Genomic DNA, 17877 nt, shown 5'->3' with positions numbered 1-17877 from the left:
GGCCATTTGAGACTAGCTGTTGGACCAGCAGCAATACAACTGCTGTTGCAGTCTGTGCTGGCTCACACCTGTGTAATGAAAACTTTGAGTTGTGCGTGCAACTATACACTTCAGTTACTTTGACTTGCGCTGATGTACCTGTTTGGAAAAGAAACTATGTATTCATAGTCTTTAGCTTAACTGCTGTTATCCCATACAAATGTCCATGCTATAATTCCCCATGCAAAGCTTTCTCTTCTCTCTTATCAGAATACTTAACAAAAATAGTTGGCTACACAAACACAATATATACTATACAGAATGCTTGTTAAATACACCTGCAAACTTGCCACAAGAGTGCAAATAAGTTGTTTTATTAAATGTTGCAGGAATATAGCTTCAGTAGTGACACTTTGATGATCACTTGATAATACAGGATATTAGGTACCTTACAGCTGACAGTGCTGCATTTATGATTGCTTACCTTCACATCTCTCGCTTCTCTGCATGTCAAGTATTTGGGCAACTAGGAAAACATGAAAAGTGGTCATTGTTAGACAGCATATAATACACTCAACTACAATAAATATGAAGTAATGCTTACAGTTGTTCAGCTGTGTTCTAATGTTATTTTCCAAAAACTCTATGTGTTTTTTCAATGATGCATTGTGCTCCCGCTCAATGCGGCACTGCATTTTCCAGTATTTTGCATCTTTTCGTGCAGTTATTAGCTCTTTTGAAGAAACCAGCGATTCATCGTCTGTTGAATCGCTGGTTTCATCATACACCTTCCTTTTGACCTGTGAAAAAAAAAACAATTATGAGGTGCATACACTTTTTCCATTGAACACTCCCACAACAAAATTGGGGTATGCACCAAGATTGTGGCACCATTGCTGGGGCTCCCTATATTGTATCTCGGCTAGCGCCAAATTTTCTCAAACTGCAGTAACTTTACACCCATAATGTTTGATCAAAGTGACTAATAAGAAAGATATTTGGCAGAGACGTGGGTGCTAAGCTGGGTAGCAGGGGGACCTTCCACGTAGTTTATTGTGATGCCTTTATCATCCACAAAAAGCATTAGCAGCACCATTGTTTTTTTTTCTGTCGGCCATGGTTTTGTGTCTTCACTCTCAAGCTGATCCTAAAATGAACATCAAGTTTCACACATCACGTTCAGTATGCCAAGACGTTTTTGCTATTTGTTGGTGTACTGTTCAACAAAATTGCACTGAAGTGTGCACACTTTAGTGCTGAAATATCCTATTTTAGAAGAACAACTCAAACAGCATGTGCTATATAAAAAAAAAGAAAGTGTGACTGTCGTGGCACTCCATAACTCAAAGATGGTGTGGTGCAGTGTACAGCATCAGACTACTGCTTATCATAAATTCTTTTGATCTCTGGTACTGACATATAGCTTTAAGAATCCCATGGATTGCCAAATGATTTATCGGTGATACGGGAGATAAATTTCAAATCTTCTATCAAAGCAAGAGTACTGAAACAAGTCTTATTATTTGGTCATGCCATGTGGGTTTGTCTCAAGGGGCACAAATTAATGCTAGCCAAAGCGGAAGGTAAGAGAGAACAAGGTTGCCCATACATGAGATCGTTAGATGACATTCTTCAGGCCACAGGGAAGTAGTGGTAAGCTTAAAGAAGCCAATAAAAAAAGTTCTTAATGGTGAAGGTTTGTGCAATGTGCAAATCATTTTCTAGAATAAAAAAGCAGAAAAAGTGTCTTTTTTCTCATCTGTACTTCTTTGTTTCCGTAAAACCATTTTCATGCTGCATAAAATATTATTACGTGCTGCTACCAAGTTGCCCAACGATTTACCCTTTTGACATTTACAAATTCATGATATCGCAAGTTGACAGCAACTCAATGGTACCTTACAATTATGGTCACATACCAGGTACCCATTACAAATGTGAAGACACAAGACTGTGGGCACTTAAATAATTAAGTGGGCAAGAGCCTCCAGATACTAGTCATTCCATTTATTTCCCAAATTTTGCTACAGCAGAGAAAAATAGGTTGCCAAAAGGGTATGCAACATTGTGCCACATACTGACTACTGTACTGGTTTATATGCTAGCTTTTATGCATTAGTAATTGCTCCTTAAAGTGTACCTAAAGTCACCCACCTGTATTTTATACCTTTTTGCATAAGTCAACACTTAACGAAGTCACTTTCTGCTGATGCCTTAACCTACATTTACAGCATGTACGCAAAAGCGTAAATTTGTGCATCTCAGTCAATATGGGGTTTTAACAATGCAGTGCAAACACAACATAAGCAAAATAAGGTGTGAATCAATTCCCTGGCTCATTGCTATCAGTTTAAAAAAAGGCTGCATCCATGACTACTTCTTCCAGCATATCGTGACGAGGTGTTTGCAAGTTAGCATGCCATCAATGCAGTAATACCTCGCAGCACAAGAAAGGCACGTCAGAAGTGAACATTGCACAGCTGTGTTGGTCTTTCAGACACTGCAAGATACTTGCTTCTCTACTACATACTTGTGACCCTCGTGACTGTTTGGTGGAGGTGCGAGGTGTGGGCAATGGTGCAGCAGCCTCCTTAGCAACGTCAACATTCTTTAGGGCATGTGCCATGTGCTGTCGGAGAACAGCCTCGTACTGCTGCTTTCTTGATGCAGCCTGATTTGCCTGCTTGGCCTTGTCCTGCTATAATGGATGACAATACTGGAAATTAGTGACACTGTTAAAAACTTAGTAGTCTGGAGCTGTGTATAGACAAAGCAAAATATGCATGTACCTGTCTTATGTTCTTCTTTTTAGCATTCACATCCCCTTCAGAGAGGGGCAAGTCCTCCACATCTGACAGCCTGATCGGTGGAATGGGCACTCTCTTGTTTTTTGTTTCTCTTGCCATCTCTTCCCTTTTGGCCGCAAAGAGTATAAAACAACAGACATGTTTCATTGACTGAATCATATTGGGAAAACTATATATCAAGAAACGCTATAGTAACCCTTAATATATTTAGCATAGATACATTTCTGCTGACACGTGGTTTTATTGTCAAAAGTGTAATTATCCGAGTCCCGATCAAGCGAAGGCATATTGAGTGGGCAACAGCCATTTCACCGCCGTCAGACTGTGCCGGTATCGTGCAAAGAAGGATCATATTAAAGCGGTAGTAAGTAGCAAGTATAAGCGCACCATAATTTAACATGCTAGGCAGTTGGTCCGTGCCACTGCAAAGTCAGTGGCACAGGCTTGCCGTTCCGCGATGTGCCTTTGGCATGCTCGCTTTTTTTCCCAGGCTTTAGCGGCGCTCGCTCGCCCACCCACCGCTGTCACCAATTTGTATTTTCTGACGGCTTCTTCGAAGCCATATGGTTAATGCTGAAATAATGCCAATTAATGAGGTCAAAGCGCCGCAAAACGTCTCCTTGCACTGCCTGCCAGATGCCAGCTGAATTCGAAACATTGCATTTCAAAGTGTAAAGTGTAGGGGAGTGGACATGTCCACTCCCCTACACTTCACACTGAAATGCAATGTTTCGAGCAGCATATTAATTTGCCGAGCCCTTAAATACGTATCTTTAAAACAATATACAAGTATTATAAGTGCGTGCTCAAATTGTTACAAGTTTATGCGCAGCCAGTATCCTTATTCTAATACACTCAACCGACAGGCAGTAATTTCCAGAAAAGTCGGTGCAGCTAACTTTTAGCTCCGGTGCTCCTATCTAAATACATGTAAAAGGAGAATTCGTTTTTCTCGACAACCATTGCATCAAATTTGACGAGGTTTGTTGCACTTAAAAGCAAAACTTAATATCTAGTGAATGCTGGTTTCTAATTTTTTACTGCGGTTGTCAACTATTTAAAATTGTCGAAAATTGAAAAGTTTGAGAAAACAAAACTATGAAGTTTACAATTAACTCTAACTCGGCAATGAAAAACGATATCACAATTCTGTGAACTGCACTTTTTTTTTAATCAGCAGGGCACTCTAACGAAGTATTTAGCTGCGAGCTTGAGAATCTGTACGACGTATACGCCACTGTTCTCCTCGTTGTCTTCGTCCCGCCAGTATGCGTCGTAAGGCATCGTATTGTCAAAATCCAATTCATTTTCGGGATGGAAGTTATTGACATCGGTTACCGGTATAACATATCGTTTGTCTGTCTTGTCTTCAACAAATCGCACAAGAGCAAACATCGCGCTTACTGATACGATGCACGCGTGCGAAACGATCCGCAACACAAACGCGGCACCACGAAGCCGTGCGACACTCGCTCAGATGCGCGGACTGCGGAGGAACACTAATTGGCCTTCTCACGCTCTGGAGTTCTGCGGAGGGTTTGGAACGCCAACATGTAGATCGCGCATGTGCGTACATTAAATGGTAGTACATTTTTAATAAAGGGTATTTGTTCATACTTCTTAACATGTATTGTTGTATATTATTCATTTATAAGCAATATATGACTCTTTACCAAAAGAGTTTGTAAATTGCACGGTTGCGGAGCATTTGCGGTGCGGGGTATAGTGCTGCAGCACAAAAGGTTATGGTAGATTTTAGTCCATGCGCATGTGGTCCGCGCTCTCGACGCTCTGTTTGTCCGTGGATCAAGAGCTTTATCTCGTTCGCGATTACATAGCTGTACTTGTCTTGGATACCAAATGGCACCGCGAAAAAGGCGTAAAGTCTATCTCGACCCTGGATCAAGCAGCAGCATGCCGAAGTCAACAAAGTGGCTCCTTCACCATCCACTCGGCGCCGCTCCGCGAACACCAAAAGGTCACAAGTCGCCTATGACATCAACGAGATCGCCAACATCGCCAGCAAACTCTCTCGAGGACCAAATCTGTGATGAGTCTACATACACAGACTTAACCCGAGAGAAGGACAGTGATGAAGACTGCAGTGACTTTAGTGATGGTGAACACCCAACTTCCGATGCATCTTTCTCCCAACCGGTGTCCGCGAACGAAGACTGTTTGCCGGGCGAAAATAGTGCGTGTCCGAGCGGTGATCCGAAAGATATAGATGCTGATGAACTCTGTGAACCATTCATTGAAGGTGGAACAGTCACCCGAGGAGATGCCTATATGCTGCTGTTGGACTTGGCAATTAAATTTGGCCTATCCTGGGCTGCAATTGAAGACATTCAGAAGCTTTTCAACAACCTCTTTGAGAAGAAATGTTTTCCGGAAAGCAAATACCTCTTCAAGAATTTTTGTGGAATTGACATGAAGGATGTGATTTTCAATTTTTACTGCGCAGATTGCAAGCATCTGCTTGCTAAAACAACGGGATGCCTGGAGCAGCGTCAAAAACTAGAAGTCAAATGTACAGTCTGCAACACAAAATATGTAGGCCGTGATCTTGTGCGCACAGGCAGCTTTTTTGTAACTTTGCCAATTGAGAAGCAGCTGATGGCAATTCTTTCTAGCAAGACAGCCAACACTGCGCTAGCAGCAAACCTCAGCCGGCCACAGAGCAGTAATGGCTTAATGACTGACATCTTGGATGGCCATCAATACCGCACTGCACGTGAAAAGGTTGGGATGGCTACTCATGATTTAACATTGACTGTGAACAGTGATGGCAGTCCTGTGTTCAAGTCGTCAAAGTACAGCATATGGCCTGTGCAAATAATTTTAAATGAATTACCACCCCGGCTGCGTTTGAGCAATATGTAATGGCACCACTCCTGTGGTATGGGCATCAGCATCCAAATATGCCAATGCTGCTGCAGGCATTTGTGCATCAACTGGAGCAGCTAAATGCAACTGGTATCACGTGGACACTTGCTGGCACACAAGTACGCTCTAAGGTAAATGATCCCGAACAGAAAATTTTAACACATTTACGACACAACTCTTGAGTATATATTCACATGATATTCCATTATTTTGCAGGTTTTCTGCATATGTTGCTGTGCAGATGCACCTGCCAGAGCTGCAATGCAACAAATGGTCCAGTTCAACGGTTACTTTGGTTGTAGCTGGTGCTACCATCCAGGAACCAATGTACAAGGCAAGTCCTATGCCACTCTTGGCTCTTTTGCTGTGGTCAGAAAGCTGGACCAGTTAAAATACATGCTACCACTGCAAAAAATGTGCCAGTCTATGTGGCTGAGTATTCGGCACATTTTATCTCTAGTATGGATCAGTGTAGAGGGAAGTGTGATTCAGTTACCGTAAATTAAACTTGCTGTGTGTATACTTTTGCTTTTTTTAACAGGTACTATCAAATACTGCTTGGATCAGCTCTACCCTGATCGCACTGACGAAGAAACTTTGGTGGACATGAAGGCGGCTTGTCGTACTGGCACTACTGTACATGGAGTCAAGGGCCCATCTCCACTTATTAACTTACCCGGTTTTAGCCCTGCTTGGTCATGGTGCCCAGATTACATGCATTGTGTTCTACTTGGTGTCGCAAGACAGTTGACAGAATTGTGGCCCTCTGATACAGGAGCAGATTATTACTGTGGCATGCCCTCTACTGTGAGGGTTATAAATGAACGGCTTGGTGAAATAAGAATGCCTGTATGTGTTAGCCGTCAGCCACGACCGCTGCAAGTTAGAAAATATTGGAAGGCCTCAGAATGGCAGTACTGGTTGCTTTATTACAGTGTACCTTGTCTCACTGGTGTGCTTGAGGACAAGTATATGACTCACTGGAACCTTCTTGCATCAGGTGTATTCATCCTGCTAAAGGATTCTATTTCACGTGCAGATGTAGACCTCAGCACACAACTACTTACAGAGTTTGTCGTTGGTGTTGAATTTTTGTACGGCCGGAGCAACATGACGTACAATGTGCACCAGCTTTTACATTTGCCAAAGTCGGTTGTTTTGTTTGGACCTCTGTGAGCACATTCTTGTTTCTCATTTGAAACAAATATGGGCAGGCTCTTGAAGCTAATAACATCTGCCAATGGAGTGGCCTTGCAGATTGCTAGCAGGCTTCTCTTGCGCAGCAGTCTGCTAGCCCTGAAAGCACGTGCAAGCAACTATGCACTTTCGCTGATCAAAGAAAGTGCTGCAAAAGAATGCTTGGAAAACATTACTTCTCTAGGCAAACCTGAGACAGTTCATGATGATTTTTCTGCCCATACAGAACTACAGGGAAAGCAAATAGTTGAATTTCGTAGGATGAAGGTTGGGTGCACTGTAATTGCATCAGAGCGATACAGCAAACATGTCAGAACAAATAGCACTGCTATTGTTTTTCCAGATGGCACTTATGCCAGGGTAAAAAGAATATTCTGCTCCAGAGAACCATCGGGAGAACACTTCTTTATTATTTCTGAAGTATACACTGTTGACTCTGTCCTGCCAAGTGAGCACATTAAGAACGCAAAAAAACGAGGTGATGAATGTCTGCTCAAGATTGGTGCACACATACGACCATGCATATATTTTTGTTTTAATAACCACGAGTACTTTTGCGATTTAGTTAACTCTTCTGAATGGTTTTGATGACCCAATAGCTCACAATAAAAAAATTCTGGCACCAAAGTTTTTAATGTGAAGCATTAGGATTGGCCCCTGGTTTATTCTTTTCCAGCCAGATAACGTCAAAAATAAAGTGTACAGTGGTAGACTTCGAACACAGGTCCATCAGTGCTCCAGTAGGTATAAGACTCTCTTCATCCTTAGAAAGATGTTGCCATATGCAGAATATTGGTCAGGACAGGGTAACAAATGAAGAAATCCAATTTGATGATCTGCTAGTTAGGCTATAGTAGCATGTACTGCCTGCAGAGTACATAACCTCATGAGTTTATTTTTCGCGATCACTAGCTCTTTGAGATGCCATATGATGTTGAACTAACTTCAGTACCGACCAAGTAGGTTCAAGGTGCAACACCCAGCAGCTGCTGTCAAGTGAAACTAGAAAGGTTTATGAAAACCTTAGCTAGGAAGCTGTCATGAATCAAATAAAAATTAGTCATCTTCAGTACTGCCTAGTGCTTGCAAGTACTCTTGCTTTCTTTGTGTTTTGTTTTGTACTCCTGACGGTGCTTGGCATCTTTTAATTGCAGTCTCCATGATTCATCAACGAAACCACTTGTAAGCAGGTGTTTTAGAGATGAAAAGTTTTCCTTCCTCTGTTTGCCGCATGCATGTGAAGCACTTCCTTATTGTGCTAGTGTATTGTACTTGAGATAGTAATATATCTCTTACTACACGTAGCAGGACATTTTGCATCCAAGTCGTGCTGCATAAGACCAGCTGCTTAGAGGGTATCCATCAGTCTGCTTCTGACAGCCACTTAGCAAGTCAGATGCTTTGCTTTAGCATAGATGCCCACAGCACTTGCGAGACTTACTTAACTGCCTTTTCTGTATGTTGTAATTGTATGATGTTGCAAGAACTTCAATGTTACTCTTCTATTATGAAAATATTGAATATCATGCAGGCTTTGTACAAGCAGGTATGAGCAAATTACCTAAGGTGGCTATATGTATACCACTGTTACACCTTGGTCTTTTCGCTTGATTACAAAGAACAGATGCACTCATTGGTACTACATTGTGGTTCAATACGCCACTATGTGTAATAATTCAGGATTGTTTTCATATAAAAGTAATGCTATCCAAGCATTCTCCTGCATTGTCAGCAGTTTAAGCAATTGTTGCACATGGAACCATGTGCAACAACACATGGTTCCATCCGTATGTTGTCCTTTTTTGTCCTACCATTTATTGATCCCCCTAATAAGTTGCAAAATATGTGTCGCAGCCATTCTGTATGCTTTGAACAGACATACTTCAAGATGTTCGCTAGTTCCCTTTATAAGGTGTCATTTCCCACACATATTTTTGCCTGTCAATTGCAATAAAAAATTGTTCATACGACCAATTTTATTATTTTCTTTCAAGAGATTATATTTTTAGTGTTGCACACTAAAAGCATATATCCACATATGTGCTGAAGGGACATATATTTCTGAAGCACATCATATAGAATGAAGTCAGTCCTGTATCAAATACTATTGTCTTGAAAATGAATTACAATCTAATTTTGTACCTTAATCATTTCTGTTGCCTATAAGCAAACAGAAAAGCAGGACAGTAAATTATGAGCCTGGAACCAAAAACTTGGTCTAAAATGTTTCACTCTCACAACTCTCGAATTTCCTGTGCAAGGCACAACAAGCCCATCAGAACAAAATAATTGTGTATTAGAAACAAAAAGAAAACTTTCAGGATTTCAGAAAAAGTGCTAAGCCTTAATTGCCTAGCTTTCAAGTTAGTTAATGTGTACTAGGGAATGCAAACATACTCACTTTTTCACAATTCACTGCAAACTAAAACCAGGCAGTTGTTTTACTCTTTAATGAAACCAACATCCTCGGAGCTTTTGATGCGGCATGCCTTCTGCTGAATATTGTGCAGCTCTTTGCCATAGTCATTTTAAAAGTAAGGGTTCTATTCAGTACAGGACTTTCAAGAGCTTCATTTACCCTTCTGCTCTGTAGTACAGCCACACTCCTGAAAATTATTTTCCATCCACATTCTGTGATTGAGCATTTCCAGCTGGCAGCTGAACTATCGTCCAGCTGGAAACATTCCTAGCTGTTTCCAGCTTCAGCTGGCAGCCCATCCAGTCTAGCGATCATTTTCCAGCTGGACCATGTCCGGCTGGAAACTGGCCCAGCTGGATAATGTGATTACCAGCCGCATTTCCAGCTGAAAAACTTTCATTCCAGCTGGTATTGAAAAAGCCAGCTGGAAATGAAGCTGGAAAACCCTTTTCCAGCTGGAAATTGACCTCCCATTTTCGTCTGGGATATCTTGGCGCACTACAGGAAGCAGAGGCGTCGCTACCCGCCCGCGCATAAGACGATGAGTAGGGACCAAGCGGTAACCTGGAGAAGACTACAGGCTGGAACCTACCCAGACGGAACACTGCTGCACGCCATGTACCCGGGCATCTACGGGCGAGACTGCAAGTTCGGCCCGCTGGACACGCCCAACACCTTGCGCCATATGGTGCTTGGATGCAGGAATAATCGAGAAGCACAACCATCATCATCGCCACCAGGCGATAACATGCAGAAAGAGGCGGATTCGGAAGAAGAATGGGAAGACCAGTGGGAGGCTCTGCTGGTGACGCAAGACCCTGACAGCCAGCTGCGGTTGGTGAACAGGGCTCGGGCGGCGGCAGCGAGCCATGGCTACCTGGACTGAGGAGGCCATCAACCTTTGGGCTCAAGAAGCCTGGCCTCAAAATAAAGTTTATTTCTCTCTCTCTCTGACTAGAAATATCTTCTTTAATTTAGAGCTTAAATTTTACTTTTGGAACACATGGAAGGGCTTGCCATTGCATATCTGCATAAAAGGGAAACATGTTTCATTAAACATTTGAAAAATCCAATTGAAGATTGATGAATGCAGCTTGCAGTGTGATATGACTGAATGAGCCATAAAAGTAACTCATCTCACTTGGTAAATGAAAGCACATATTAGTGTGATGCACAAGATACGTTACACTAACGTGGTGGGTTCCCTTGCCTATACAGCAAAATAATCGGTGCGCGAGGAAAAAAATATTTTTGCATAACCCTTGTACACACCGACTTAACGAAAATGAGCTGGAGCTGTCCACATGATGTATTTATTTTACCTGAGAGTATGGTCAACAAAAATGTGTCCCAGCTGCTTAGTGGTATTTGGGATTATGTTAGTATTGCATATGAGCCTGTTGTCGAAAATAATTGAATTTTGAAAATGCTCGCAGGGATCTGATGTGCACATCTGCAGTTTATGGATACATGTAAAAGACTCAGCATCTAGTGCAAGTGAACGGTCCCACAGGCAGTGGCGTAGCAACAGGGGGGGCCGGGGGGCCGTGGGCCCCGGGTGCAAGGGGCCAGTGAGGGGGGGGGGTTGTCATATACGTCTGAAGGCACCCCTCTTTCCGCCGGCTACACTCGGAGAGGGGGGTGACAGAAGACCTATGGGCCCCGGGTGCCAGACGACCTAGCTACGCCACTGCCCACAGGCCCGGAGTCGATCATGCAAATAGATTCGCTGCACAAATTTGTGACCAGAAAAGATATTCCACATGAAATTGCATGCAAGGAAGTGCTGAAAATATTGCACAGTTAATAAAACGCCTAAGCTAATAATATGTGGGTTGATGCACTCGTTTATGCAAAACGGAGGTGAGGCGTGCAGACAGGACACAAGAGTAGAGTATTTACAAGCAAACAACACGAGCGCCGCCCACTTCTCTACTCTTTGTCCTGTCTGCACGCCTCACCTCTGTTTTGCATAATGAATCCTTACAAATCAGCTCAGCTTTCTGTCGTTCTAAGTCTCGATGCACTCGATTTCGTCCCCATTAGGCACTCGCCTCTTGATTACTTCATGGCACAGAAATACTCGGCATCAGGCTGTTTTTCTGCTGTGGCCTTTGTAGAAGCATGATTGTTCAAAGTGCAATAATTAAACAGATTCTTTGAGTTGCTTGTGGCTTCACCAGTACAATTCCGGTGCGCTGGTCCGCCTGTCCAGCAATTTCCTACTGAAGGGAAACCTGCAAATAAAAACACCGCTCCGCATGCAGAAAAATGCTCTACTTTGACGCTTCTCAAACGATTGTGATGTACCACAAGAGCTGCCTACTCGCGTGATATTCTCAACAAGGAGATACATTCGTTTACTTACATGTGAAGGTATATGCCAGACCACTTCGGGGCTTCGGTGGCACATAAAGCACGAGTGTGCCATAGCGTCCGATATCGACGCGCGATCGCATGTCAAACCTAAACTGTACGAAAGTACTACGCATCCAAAAAACAGATTCGAAACCGAAATTCGCGTCATCCTTTATTGCATGAATGCGTGCATCGTGATTTACTTAAGTCACGGACTTAGCGATCGCTTTCTGTAAACTTCATATTAACGTACCACCTTCATAAAGCCATCAGGTATGCGTTTTTAGATGACAAAGCATAAGGTGACCTGTACTTGTTCTCAGCTCTTTCAATAGTAATTGCGCTGGCCACATTGACAAGTAGCAACAGGGCGGCGCCCTAGAGGTTCCCACTTTTCCGGCCCAGCTTTTCCTCTAGAGTTGTTCTACTAACTCTAGGTACATCACAATCGTTTGAGAAGCGTCACAGTAGAGCATTTTTCTGCATTCGGAGAGGTGTTTTTGTTTGCAGGTTTCCCTTCAGTAGGAAATTGCTGGACAGGCGGACCAGCGCACCGGAATTGTACTGGCGAAGCCACAAGCAACTCAAAGAATCTGTTTAATTGTTGCACTTTGAACAATCATGCTTCTACAAAGGCCACAGCAGAAGAACAGCCTGATGCCGAGTATTTCTGTGCCACGAAGTAATCAAGAGGCGAGTGCCTAATGCGGACGAAATCTAGTGCATCGAGACTTAGAACGACAGAAAGCTGAGCTAGTTCGTAAGGATTCATTGTGCAAAACAGAGGTGAGGCGTGCAGACAGGACATAAGAGTAGAGAAGTGGGCGGCGCTCGTGTTGTTTGCTTGTAAATACTCTACTCTTGTGTCCCGTCTGCACGCCTCACCTCCGTTTTGCATAAACGAGTGCATCAAACCACGTATTAATAGCTTAGGCGTTTTATTAACTGTGCAATATTTTCAGCACTTCCTTGCATGCCATTTCATGTGGAATATCTTTTCTGGTCACAAATTTGTGCAGCGAATCTATTTGCATGATCGACTCCGGGCCTGTGGGACCGTTCACTTGCACTTGATGCTGAGTCTTTTACATGTATCCATAAACTACAGGTATGCACATCAGATCCTTGCGAGCATTTTCAAATTATTTTAGACAACAGGCACATATGCAATACTGACATAATCCCGAATACCACTAAGCGGCTGGGACACATTTTTGTTGACCATACTCGCAGGTAAAATAAGTACATCATGTGGACTGCTCCAGCTCATTTTACATAAATCTGTGTACAAGGGGTATGCAAAAATAATTTTTTTCTCGCACACCGATTACTTTGCTGTATAAGCAAGAGAACCCACCACGTTAGTGTAACGTATCTTGTACATCACACTAATATGTGTATAGGGGCGCGAAATGCGTCCGCTATAGACAGACGCGCGCAGAGAGAAGAGAACGAACTTCGAGAGGGACCGGCGAGCAGCCGAGCGGCGGTGAAACTGAAACTTTATTGTACGTGACTTCCACGCCGGGGAGGCCGGCGCCGCGAACATAAACATCCGCTCGTTGTGCAGACGCTCACGGCGGCGGCGGCGGCGGATCCACTACAGGGCTCCCCCCCGTAGATACAAAGGTCGCTGCTGTCGCGCGGGTGCCCAGGACACGTGTTTACTCACGGGGCAGGGTACGGATGGGAGAGAATCGGTCGGGGAACGAGTGGGGAGTGCAAGAGGAACGCACAAGTTTGCCATGTACGCAGGCTTCACACGGTCGATTGAAATCACGTTTTCACGGCCGTTCACAGAAACAGTAAACGTCTTTTCTCCGCGCTGTAGCACTTCGAACGGGCCGTCGTACGGTGCAGTGAGGACGGGTCGGATGCCTTCGCGGCGCACGAACACGTGAGTTGAGGCAGCTAGGTCTTTGCTTACGAAAACGTCGTAAGTGGAGCGCTGTCGAGGTGATGTAGGTCGCAAGCGCTCAAAGAGCGACCGAAGTTGCTCAACGTAGGCAGGAGGCGAGAGGTTGGGGACTGCAGGTGGTGCAAAGAATTCGCCGGGTAGACGTAGTGTCGTCCCGTAGACCATTTCGGCAGCTGTACACCCGAGGTCCTCTTTAATGGCCGACCGAATACCTAGTAGAACTAGCGGCAGGTCGTCAACCCATGAAGTTCGAGCGTCGCGGGCGATGAGGGCGGCTTTCAACTGGCGGTGAAGCCTTTCCACCATTCCATTTGCTGACGGATGGTATGCAGTTGTGTGGATGTGGCGGATACCGAGAATGCTTGTTAACGCTCCGAAGAGCTCACTTTCAAACTGTCGTCCGCGGTCGGTTGTTACCACGCTGGGGCAGCCGAAACGAGATATCCAACCGGCCACGAAAGCTGACGCCACGGTTGGCGCCGTAATATCGTGTACGGGAAACGCTTCAGGCCAGCGCGTGTAGCGGTCAACGCAGGTGAGGATGTATCGTTTACCGCGCGATGAAGGCAGTGGACCAACAATGTCGATGTGAATGTGGTCAAAGCGAGAGTCAGGCGGACGGAAGGGTTGAAGTGGTGACTTGGTGTGGCGGGTCGTTTTTGCACGTTGGCAGCGTTGACATTCTCGAGCCCAGCGGCGGACATCTGCGTTGATGCCGGGCCACACATAACGGGAGGTGATGAGGCGCTGAGTGGCGCGAACACCAGGATGGCTCGAGTCGTGTAGCTTGCCAAAAACTTGACGGCGGTGCGAGGAAGGCACAAATGGACGGGCACGGCCTGTTGACATGTCGCAGACGATCGTACCTGAGGAGAACGGCAGTGGCACCTCAGCAAACGAGAGAGATGTGGACCCTGCACGCAGGTCACGCAGCTCGTTGTCAGAATGTTGTGCCTCTGCGATGATGTCGAAATCCACAGCAGCAGTGGAAAGCGCGTCGACACGTGACAGGGCATCGGCAGCCGCATTAACAGGTCCCTCGATGTACCGTAGATCGGTCGTGAATTCGGAACTAAAATGCAGGTGCCGAATTTGCCGGGACGTGTGTGTGCTGTGGTTTCCACGGAAAGCGAATATCAGTGGCTTATGATCCGTCAGCACGTGGAACACGGTACCTTCGAGAAGGTGGCGAAAGTGGCGAATGCCAAGGTAGACAGCAAGGAGTTCGCGGTCGAAAGTGCTGTATCGAGTTTCTGCCGGCTTCATCTTCTGCGAAAAGAAACCGAGTGGACACCACAGATTGTGCTGGAATTGTTGTAAAACTGCACCAACGGCACTGGAGGAGGCGTCGGTGATGAGCCGCATGGGCGCGTCAGTTAGGGGATGCACTAGGAGGGTGGCTTGTGCCAGGGCATTCTTGGCTTCTTGGAAGGCGGCGTCTGCTTCGGATGTCCACTCCAAGATCGCAGATGGTGCCTTTGGGGCCTTCAGCATATCGGTCAGAGGTAGAATGATGCGCGCTATATTCGGCAGGAACCGTCGATGGAAGTTCAGAAGCCCGAGAAATTCGCGGAGCTTGCGAAGCGACGTTGGACGTGGAAAATCCCGCAGAGCTTGAACCTTCCTGTCCAATGGCTTGATTCCGTCAGGTGTGACAAGGTGTCCAAGAAATTCGACGTTGTCAACACCAAAGACACATTTGGCTGTGTTGATAGTTAAGCCATGTTCCTGCAGTCGCGAAAACAGCAACCGCAGATGGTCAGCGTGCTGCTCTGGTGAAGAACTTGCCACCAGCAGATCATCAAGATAGGCGATGACGAAGTGCAGACCACGTATGACTTCATTGATGAAGCGTTGGAAAGTTTGGCCTGCGTTCCGTAACCCGAATGGCATGCGGACGTACTCGAATAGGCCAAAAGGTGTTGTGATGGCAGTCTTCGGTATGTCCGCTGGTTCCACAGGAATTTGATGATATGCCTTGACTAGGTCAATCTTGCTAAATATGGTTGTTCCAGCAAGAGTGGTAGCAAAGTCGTGAATGTGCGGGAGCGGGTACCGGTCGGGAGCAGTGCGGGCATTCAATGCACGATAGTCTCCACAAGGGCGCCAATCTCCGGGGTCGCGCTTGGGCACCATGTGTAGGGCAGATGACCAGCTGCTTGACGATGGGCGGATTATGCCTAACTGCAGCATGTGATCAAATTCTCTGCGAGCTGTGGCGAGGCGGTCTCCAGCAAGACGTCGTGGCTTGCAGAACGCTGGAGGACCCGTGGTGACGATGTGGTGCGTCACAGTGTGCCGCACTGGAAGTTCCAAATTGGTAGGTTTGGTAAGTTCAGGAAATTCACTGAGGATAGAGGCGAATTCTGATGATGGCGAATGCGGAGCTGGTTGCGTAGAGGCGGACAGCGGTGCGAGGATACCTTGCACGGAGAGGTTGGTCGTACAGTCCACAAGTTGACGGGAGCGGAGATTCACGTTCAAACCGAAATGGGTAAGAAAGTCCGCACCTAATATGGCGAAGCGCACGTCGGCGAGGATGAAAATCCACCGAAATATGCGACGCAGGCCCAAGTCAATGGTGAGGGAGCGTTGGCCATATGTTGCGATTGAGGATGTATTTACAGCTTGCAAAGGCGCAGTCCTCGGACAACGGTGTCGGTCCTGGAGAGAGGCAGGAATGACGCTTACCTCTGCACCAGTGTCCACAAGAAAGCGATGGCCTGCGATCCTGTCTGTGATGTAGAATAGGCGGCTTCCCGTAGCGGTTGAGTCACGCGCCGCCATTAGTGACTCGCTTCCATGTTTCCCTGCCAGCGACAAGGCTGTCGACATTTTGCAGCGCTGGCGCCGAACCTGGTGTGGTACCAGCAGAAGCCGTCAGAAGTGTGTCTTGGGCGGGAACGGGAACGCGAACGTGAGCCACCCCTAGCCAGTGGAGAGTGACGAGGCGTGTCCATCTGCATTGCTGCCATGGTGTCCATCAGCCTGTCAATTTTCTCCTCGAGGCGAGATTGCTGGGCCTCGAGGTCTGATGTGATAGTGGTCGAGGACACCGCGGAGCTTGCGCCGGAGTAGTCGTTCACGCGGTCCGCGAGTTCTGCCAGTTTGTCAAGAGGCATATCATCCGCAGCTGCCAAAACCACGGCAAGTGTCCGAGGCAAGCGTTGCAGAAACAGCTCGCGCAATAGTGGACTCTCGGAGTCTTGGGTACGGTCGCCGAGTAGCTGTCGCATCCGATGTAATAGCTGCGATGGTCGGCGATCGCCGAGTTCTTCAGCGTTGAGGAGTTGCTGCAAACGGCTTCTCTCGGACACGGTTTTGCGTGTGAGCACTATGGCCTTGAAATGGTCGTAGGGCGTGGCCGGATGTGGGGCTCTCATGACGTCGTCGAACTCATCAGCTACCTCGGAGGAAAGTGCTGAGACGACGTGCAGGTACATCACACGTTGCGATGTGATGCGCCGCAGATCGAAGAGGGCTTCTACTTGCGTGAACCACACGGCGGGATTCTTCGGCCAAAACGGCGGCAGCCGCAGCTGGGCATTGGAAATGGCGTCCATGGCAGCGCTGGGGGCAGGGATGTCGCCTGGCACTGTTGACTGGGGCTGAAGAGCCGGGGCGTCATTGCTGAATACTGTAGTGTTCATTTCGTCTTCCATTGCGTGAGCTTGCTACGTCCGGGTCACCAAGCTATAGGGGCGCGAAATGCGTCCGCTATAGACAGACGCGCGCAGAGAGAAGAGAACGAACTTCGAGAGCGACCGGCGAGCAGCCGAGCGGCGGTGAAACTGAAACTTTATTGTACGTGACTTCCACGCCGGGGAGGCCGGCGCCGCGAACATAAACATCCGCTCGTTGTGCAGACGCTCACGGCGGCGGCGGCGGCGGATCCACTACAATGTGCTTTCATTTACCAAGTGAGATGAGCGACTTTTATGGCTCATTCAGTCATATCACACTGCAAGCTGCATTCATCAATCTTCAATTGGATTTTTCAAATGTTTAATGAAACATGTTTCCCTTTTATGCAGATATGCAATGGCAAGCCCTTCCGTGTGTTCCAAAAGTAAAATTTAAGCTCTAAATTAAGGAAGACATTTCTAGTGAGAAACAAGCAAAAATGGTGAATGCAAAGTATCAGAAGCCCAAGGTACAGAAATTATGAGAAGTGTTGAATGATTTTAAGGAAAGAGTCGTATTTGAAAATGCAAGTCTCTTTAGGGGAGGTCAAGCAAGTCAATATAGGTAGAATACTCTGCACAATTATGCGAGTGAGGGGATGTCAAACAATGGGTCAGGAAATGCGTTGT

At 46.1% G+C, this 17877-nt stretch overlaps 1 protein-coding gene across 1 annotated transcript; it reads right to left on the bottom strand.

The window, feature by feature from the left end:
* Positions 1 to 9947, bottom strand: LOC139059573 (uncharacterized). Its single transcript, XM_070538008.1, has 5 exons — positions 9881 to 9947; positions 2769 to 2892; positions 2510 to 2677; positions 464 to 505; positions 1 to 68 (listed from the first exon to the last, which is right to left on the bottom strand). The coding sequence occupies exons 1-5, from the start codon at positions 9916 to 9918 to the stop codon at positions 63 to 65; spliced, it is 378 nt and encodes a 125-aa protein (XP_070394109.1). The 5' UTR covers positions 9919 to 9947; the 3' UTR covers positions 1 to 62.
* Between the last annotated feature and the right edge of the window lie 7930 nt (positions 9948 to 17877).

The sequence above is a fragment of the Dermacentor albipictus genome, chromosome 4 (assembly GCF_038994185.2).
Source record: "Dermacentor albipictus isolate Rhodes 1998 colony chromosome 4, USDA_Dalb.pri_finalv2, whole genome shotgun sequence".
NCBI classification, from domain to species: Eukaryota; Metazoa; Arthropoda; class Arachnida; order Ixodida; family Ixodidae; genus Dermacentor; species Dermacentor albipictus.
Note: the sequence above shows the minus strand (reverse complement) of the source record. Positions and strands in the feature narration are given on the sequence as shown.

Excerpts from the sequence above, each read along its gene's own strand:
- LOC139059573 (XM_070538008.1), bottom strand. The coding sequence starts at position 9,918 with ATGCCCGGGTACATGGCGTGCAGCAGTGTTCCGTCTGG. Across the intron at positions 2,893-9,880 it reads TGCAGCAGTGTTCCGTCTGG|GGAAGAGATGGCAAGAGAAA; the intron begins GTAGGTTCCAGC and ends TGCGGCCAAAAG. Across the intron at positions 2,678-2,768 it reads AAAAGAAGAACATAAGACAG|CAGGACAAGGCCAAGCAGGC; the intron begins GTACATGCATAT and ends CATCCATTATAG.